Genomic DNA, 8,098 nt, shown 5'->3' with positions numbered 1-8,098 from the left:
GACGAGCTGAAGACGAGCAGAAGACGAGCAGAAGACGAGCTGAAGACGAGTTGAAGACGAGCAGAAGACGAGCTGAAGACGAGCAGAAGACGAGCTGAAGACGAGCATCTACAACAAATCTGTGAAGAACCATAAAACAAAAATATTACATTTCCCTTTTTTATTCAGAACAACAACTTTAGTCTTTGCTTTGAAACTTATACTGAAATCTTATGTGAGCACCAGAAAAATGTTAAGATGATGAATGTTATGTTTTTCTTGCAGCTGTCAGTTTTGTTGCTGCTGGTTCTGTCTGCAGGCAGCATCCAGGGCGGCGTGGAGAACCGGCCTCCGGGCGGAACAGGTACGATAAATGTTTCCCATCACCACCAGCTACCCAGCTATAAGGCTCTTTTTATATTTAGCTTACTTTTCTCATGTTTTGGTCACTTTTTAATGGAAATGTTTGATAAAACTGTCGTGTGTAACCATGGTTACATTTCACAAAATATTAGCAAATCTAAATGCTAAATCTAAATTTAAATATAAACTTAATATCTGTATCTTACATCTAAGAGTAATCTGTTAAATTTAAGTCTATATCCTAAGTAATGCATCTAAATGAAAGTTTTTCATGTTTGCATGTTAACGCTAATTCCACATTAGTTTTCGGTAACTTTGGAGAGAAAACATTTAGATTTAATATCTAAATTTAGATGTGCATCAGTTTTGTGAAATGTAAGCATGGTGCATTTCCATTTTAAATATAATGAAACTGTGACAAAAGTTAGCTAAATATGTATTAAATTAAAAAAAACGGTGATTTTGCCACTTGGCGCCTCAAAACAAGCAGACGGTTAAAAGGCGAAACGATGCCAGAGACGGCCTAATTAAAGCCCTTCTCTTTACTGTTTCAGTTTCCCCGCTGGAACTCGGTCTGGAGAAAAAAGCGTCTGCTAAGTTCAGACAGAAGCGGCAGCTGGACTCGTTCTCCTCCATGCCCGATGGGAAGCTGCAGTGGGTGAAATGGGAGGGTTTCCTTCCTCATGGGATCGTTTCTATTTACAACAAGTATGAAAAACGAACCGACTACATCTGTAAAGTCAGATGCCGTGCAGGTTTTTACAACCCCAGCAAAGGCCCTTACTGCCACTACCCTGATCAGAAAGAGCATCGCTCCTCCTCTTTTCAAGTCCTGGTGAATGAAGACAGTTTTGAGACCCTGGAGTGGAAGGAGGGTTTTTATGGTTCTGTTCCAAAGAATTCAATCAGAACCTGCTCCAGTCAAGAGCTCTTTGTAGGGAAGAATAAGTACGGATTGGGGATGGTTTATCCAAAAGATAAATGCTTTTATCTCCCCTGGAAAGGGAAGCAGTATTGGTACAAGTGGCACTATGAGGTTCTGACTCAGTTGAAGGCTGAAAGCAACGTGATCTCTGACGTCAAATATAAACCAGATCTCACAAAAATCATAAAATTGCCTCCGATGACCATAAGAGTTTCCGTCATCGACAACTATTCATGCAGGCCGGTGTCAAAAAAAGTAAAGTTGAGTGAAAAAATGACAAATAAGCGGCAGTGGGACACCAGCTCCCTCTTCAGGTCCAGACAGAGAACAACATTCAGGGCAGGAATCCCGATCATCATGGAGGGAAATGTCGGTGTCACCACGGAGCGCTCATTTCAAAGCTCTACAGGAGAAACGGTGACAGACGAGGAGCTGCACTCCGTCAAAGAAAAGCTCACCGTGCCGCCAAACCACCGCTGCAGAGTTGAAATGGTTGGTTTCATGTTCAAGGTGGACATCCCGTACTCCGCCCGGCTCACCCGCTCCTATGAGGACGGAGAGACCAGATCAGCCGCCCTCTCCGGGGTTTACCACGGGGTCCAGACGGGCCAGGTCTGGGGCAAGAGAGACCGGTGTGAGCCGCTGGCCAAGCCCAGGCCTTGCCTCAAAACAGAGTAGCAAAGTGTCCAGCTGCAGCTTTCATTTATGCTTTTTGCATTTTCTTATTATAGCCACCTTCCTCGGTTTACTATTTGCAACCAGACAATTGAATTTTAGAAAATTTTGTTAATTGAAAGCAAATCTTATTGAACCTTAGGATTATTAAGATTAATCTTAAAGTTGATCTAAATCCAGTTAACGTCCTAAAGTTCATTGTTTCTCAGTCTTTGTGTTTTGCAAGCTCCTTTTTTGGCATTAATAAAGCTTAATAGCAATGAAAAAATGAAAATGGTGTCTCGTTTCATTACAAGTTGTTTATTTGTGTGTTCTTCAAAGACTGGGAAAATCATCGCCGTTACAATATCAATGCAACAACAAACCTTCAAGCCTCATTTTCATCTGCAGAGCAGGAAACATGGCTTTACTGCGGGCTGGAAAACAGTTACAAGAAAGATCCAGCAGGGGGCAGCAGCGCACAGACAAAGATGAGCCTTTAGCATTTTCAGCTCCTAATGTTCATCTAGATCTGTCTGATACTTTTCTACAGATAAATAAATTAGGATCCTGATCTTAATTCCAAACTTTCTATGATCCTTTGACTTAAACATTTCAAATCCCTCTGGAAATGATCATCACATGAGCAGCTTTCTACAAACACAGCAGCAGATCTGAAAAAGAAACAAACTCCAAAGTGACTGAAATGCTGCGGACCTTCAGAGAGAGTTGATCAAACCTTAATTAAACTGAACCACAACATTAAAACACTTATTGGTGCGTAAGAGGCCTTCAAGCAGAGGAGTCTGCAGTCAGGAAGTCTGAAGTCTGTTCAGCTTCTCTCTGGTGCAATAGCTCCCCCTGGTGGAGGCGATCTGGTGAAGTTCAGTCAGGATCAAGCAGGATATCGATGCGCGCCGGCAGCAGTTTGTCCAGCAGAAGGTCACAGAGGACAAAGCGCTGAGTTTCAGGTGAGCCTGCACTTTACCGGGTCACCGAAGGTCACATCCAGCCTGGTTTGAGCTGAGAGAGCGGTTCTGTTTGGGCCCGGATCTCAGATCGTTACGGACCAGGTCATAGCTGCTGCAATGACACACTTCATTCCTCCTTCCACTGACACGGAGATGAAGAAGAAGAACCTCATGGTGCTGGCAGGATGTGTTGGACTGACGAACTCGGTTTTTACAGGAAGTGGTGTGGATAGATGGATTTATTGGTTTGTTTCCTGTCTCGGTTAAAACATGGCGGGAGCAGAGACAGAAAGCAAACACTGGCTGCGTTTCCTTTGAGCAGTCTGACATCTTGAAAATAAATTATCAATATCGAAATTGGTATATTTTTTGCATCACACAAGTTGTAACCAGATGTTGCGACTTCGCGGAACCCACGAAGAAGAAGACAACAGGAAGTAGTTGGAAGATGATGGCGCTGCATGTTTCTAATGACTTATTACCTGAACAACATTGTTTACCTGATTTTAATTGTTTCTTATTTAATAAGCACTCCTAATGCAAAATTGTGTGACCTTAGCTGAATATTTAAATTGAGGTTTTGTGCATGTTTGTATGGAAACACGGCTAGTGACGCTTTCAGTCATTTCATAAAAATATAATTAGTTTATTGTCCCACCGATGGGAAGTTTAGGTTTAACAGCAGCATCAAGATTCACAGAAACAAAGTTCAAAATGTGTTAGAAAAATATAGAAAAATCAAGACTGAGAACAACAATAATAATAGCATTAATAACATAATGTATACAGTTATAATAAAAGAAATTCTGACATTATTAGAATAGAAATATCTTGTGACCCAAGGGATGTGGAACTGAGTTGGATGACTTTATAAAATGTGCAATCACAGCAGAAATGTTGATAAAAATTGTCAACATGTTTTATCTGGAGCAGGGACGTTACATCTGACAGCTGCTGGGAGGAAGGATCTGCAACAATGTTACTTTGTGCATTAAAGAAAAACTGACAGAAATCCAGAATTTAAAAAGTACTTTAATTAAAAACGTCCATCAGTGTAAAATAAGCCTCTCATCCTTATTTAATATAGTTTTTACAGTAAAAAGGTAAAACAGCCTGATGAACACAAGTTATTCCTGTCGAATATCTTATTTCATTTCAAACAGACATTATGTCTGTTATTGTTTCCTGCAGAGTTACAGTAGTTTGGCTGTAATGAATAGTTGGAAAGTGGAGGTTTGTTTAGTTTCTCCTTGGCTCCACCTTCCTGTCAGCACTTCCTGTCCCGTCCAGCGTAATGAATGCCGGCCTGCTGTCTCCTGCTGGACCATCTGTTTCTCTGTGAGCGTCCTCTGATTCAGCGCTTCCTCTGCACCTGACGTTTCTGTCACAAATATCTTCAACAATATGCTAATAGAGGCTAATAAAGGCTCTGAATATTCATTAGCTGGAGGGAGGCAGCTGGGAACTCAGACCTCGTGTCAGGAAACTTTGGAGCAACCAAAATAAGATGTTAATGAATTCTTGTAGGCTTGATTTTATAATATGCAATGCAATAATTATTTTTTCTTTCCCTTCCTTTTGATATTTTTTCAGTTTTTTTTTTATTTTCTGAACTGCCCGTTTTTTTGTATTTTTCAATTTTTTTTCCTGTTTTTTATTTTTTCCCAAATGCAACTTTTTTTTTCTTATTTTTGTTTTCCTTTCATTCCTTTTCTTTTCTTTTTGTTACTTCATTTTGTCTTTTTTTCAAATTTTTCTTTGCTCCCCAGCTACATGTTGTTTTCTATTTATGTTTTTTGCTTCAACATTTTTTTCTTGTTTCTCTTTTTTTTTTCCTTTTTTCCCAACTGCAACATTTTTATTAGTTTTCTTTTGTGTTTTATTACTTATTTTCTTACTTCCTTTTTTCACCATCTTTAGTTATTTTTTCTTATTTCCTTTTACCAAGTTTTTCCTTTTTTCCAATTTTTTTCCCAACTGCAATATTTTTTCTTATTTTTTTGTCTTCCTCTTACTTTATTGTTCCTTTTCCCCTCAATCACTATATTTTAAAATTTCCCCCCTTTGTAGCCTTTTTTTTATCTGCAATATTTTTGGAAACAAGAATAAAGCCTTACATGTGGGCTCAAATATAATCTCTGCTAATAGTTGATTAAATGTTGCTCATAAAGTTGCAGTATTACTACAGATATTTGTAGCCGTCAGCAAACTTGTGGCTCGTTACTTTTTTGTTTTTTTGTCCATATTTGAGATAATGTAAGTGGGCTGTGAAGCTGTGAAGCTGTGAAGCTGTGAAGCGTTGCTGACAGGAAGTCGGGTCGGTGAGAAGCTGCGGTTGTTTTGTTGACCTTCCTCTTCATGCTTGGCTTGTTAAGGAGATTTACTCACTGAGTTTTTCCCCATGCAGACTTTCTCTCCATACCATAAACACCCCGACATGGAGAAGTTTGAAACTCATTTATTCAAAGATCACATTTCCAGTCTGGTTGTTATCTGATAATGAATGAAGCTCCTAAATGAATCTTCATCCACAGTTTCTTCTCCATCAGTGCAGATCGATGGTTTCCATCCTTAAAGTGCTGACTATCAGTTCTAATTTTCATAAGTGTGCAGAAAGTGCAGCTCTTTCACTAAGTAGTCTTTTACAGATGTCGTTTTGTTACTGTTTGCAGAGATTTTCTTCTGTTTCTTTTGCAAAATTTGAAAACCATATTTACATTTTAACTCATTTATGTGCACAAAAGACTAAAAATAATAACTGTACTGACCACTGAGCAGAAAATCATCATAAAGAAAAAAGATTGTGAATTATTTGGTTTTATGCAGAAACAGCAAAACCAGATGCAGAGTCTGAAACGTGCAACAACAGCAAATAATGTTTCTTTTTCTATAAACTCCCCTCTTCAGTCATCCAGTTTGTTTAATAAGAAAAACAATCTTTAAACAGCTGAAAGCATCAGATTAATAAGTGATTTGCAGCGAAGTCGTTTCTGCTGCTGGAAATGTTTCTGTGGTGCAGCAGCGTTGGTGCCGGCCTCCCCTGACAGCTGGGTGTGTGAACCAGCGGCTGTGGTGTTTGTGGGCTTTAAGAGGCCAGCGTAGTGCAGACGGACAGACAGACCTGTCCTCCTGTCCTCCCGCTCTCAGGCTGTGTGCAGTAAAAGCCTGGAACAGAGAAGCTCTCAGCACGCTTCACTGGAGATGAGCTCAAATATCTTCTAAAAGAAGCTGCTCTGTTTTTTCGAAAAGTGGGGTCAGAGCGTCAGAGAAGGCCGGAGCATAAACTGGAGATCTTTGTGTTTCATTATTAATGCTGGTTCTGTTCTGAGCTCCGGAGCGGAGAGGAGGGGAACCAGCAGCTGGCTGGAGCAGGTATGAGGCAGAGATGCTGACTGAGGCTGAGGAGGACAGTAGATCCGGTTCTACTGGGACAAAAACTTCAACTTTTGTTCCTTCTGGTTTTTTCTCTCTGCTCTGAGTCAAACCAACCTGTTCCCCTCCTGGCCTGTGGGGGTGCTGCACCCAGAACTACTGAAGGAAACGACACAAAAACCCCTGAAGACTCTGAGAGCAACTTCCTTCTTCACCAGATGGAAACAAGATGGAAGCATCAGAGTTAGTGTTGGAGGATTTCTCTTTAGTATTTGGCTAACGAGCAGGAGCTACTTCTCCCGCTAGCGCTAGGCTAACATGTTTGTTTCGGTTGTATTTACCCAGAATGCCCTGCGCTTTAGTCCTTTTGCTCCTGTTGGAGCGGTCTCCAACAAAAAAAAAGATTTAAAAAAATGGTAAAGGATAAAACAAACATGGGGAAAATGTAAAGGGAAAGAAAAAGTAATTATTGCGTTTGAGGATTATAAAATAAAGATAATAAAACAGCTGAATTCATTAATGTTTTGGTTCCTCCATTATTTCCTGCCACCGGCTCTGAGTTCCCAGGGTCTCTGGTCCGCTTGGCGTTCACATTCAAACCAAACCAGATTTCACTTCAACCGAACCGACGGCAGCACAGTTAGCTAAACATTTGGGTGCCATGCTAAAGAGGGCGCCAAAGTTAAAGCAAAAATATCTTTCTAGAATGATGATATTCCATGAATTATCATTTTAAGTTTAAACTTACCACAAACCATAAGGATTAAGAGCCATAACTTCAGATCCATCATCAGCTGACTAGAAGTCTAAAAAAACAGACATAAAGATTAAGATAAATATATAAAAGTCTTTAGTGAATTCTTCTTAATCTTCAAAGTAATGGTCCACTCACCTTTGAGTTTCTTTAACATATGACTGAAATTAAATCTTGTAAGATTTGAACGTTTTGCAGCCAAAGATGATGTTTCTGTCTTATTGAGTCTAGTGAGTCTTGTGCTTATAAAGCAAAAGTTTGGACCTTGAAGCCAGAAATTGTTACAGTTTACAATCAAACTTTCCCCACGTCATGAGCAGATTATAAGTTGATTGTAATGTAGCAACTTTGTACTTTTTCCATGAACAAATTTTAGATGGAGAAAAAAAATAAATGTAGCACATGTACTAAATAAAATGTGTAACAATGTGGTCCTTGAATTTGAAGGTTATCGTGTAAAATCAGTTCATTGTATCCTTCACACATGCGGGAAAATGTGGTAAGAAAATGTTGCTGACTTCATGGCAGTGCTCAGAGAGAAGGGGAAGACTGGGAAGCGAACCCCCAACAGCTGGATTGAAAACTAGAGCCTTCATATGTGGGTTGTGCTTAACCCCTGCACCACCACAGCATTCCCTGTAGTAGTATTTCAAAACGCAGATTTCTATGTTAATATATACTTTACACTKTTCTTAGTGTTAACTTTTGACAAAATACACTAATGTTGAGTAAGTCAATACTGATGTGTTTAATTTCAACTACTGTGAGYGTTGATTCAACTATCACAAATAACACTTTCAAAAGTCTCATTTCTACACCAATATAGACACTTTCAAAGATTACCATTTAAAAGTTAGCAATGCATAACTATGTGATATGCTATGTGATTCAGAAGCATGGAAAATGCCAAAAATAAGTAATTTTAATTTTACTTCCCCTCTTTTCGTCAGTGCATCAGGTCATTATCTCARTCTTTGAAAGAGGAACGACTATCATATTCAGTTTAATAGAAAAAAGTTCATGTTTCCATATATATTTTATCCACATTTCCTTTCTAAGGGGCTCTCCCACTGGTAAAAA

General features: G+C 39.4%; 1 protein-coding gene across 1 annotated transcript in view; it reads left to right on the top strand.

Annotated features, from left to right (window-relative positions):
* LOC103470712 (natterin-3-like) overlaps positions 1 to 2,216 on the top strand; it is a 2,881-nt gene extending 665 nt beyond the window's left edge. Inside the window, exons 3-4 of the mRNA XM_008419344.2 lie at positions 265 to 343; positions 897 to 2,216. Of these exons, the coding sequence (XP_008417566.1) occupies positions 265 to 343; positions 897 to 1,945 (1,128 nt within the window). The 3' untranslated portion in view covers positions 1,946 to 2,216. The remainder of the gene's footprint in view (positions 1 to 264; positions 344 to 896) is intronic.
* The last annotated feature ends 5,882 nt before the right edge of the window (positions 2,217 to 8,098 follow it).

Source organism: Poecilia reticulata, linkage group LG9, assembly GCF_000633615.1.
Source record: "Poecilia reticulata strain Guanapo linkage group LG9, Guppy_female_1.0+MT, whole genome shotgun sequence".
NCBI lineage: Eukaryota > Metazoa > Chordata > Actinopteri > Cyprinodontiformes > Poeciliidae > Poecilia > Poecilia reticulata.
Note: the sequence above shows the minus strand (reverse complement) of the source record. Positions and strands in the feature narration are given on the sequence as shown.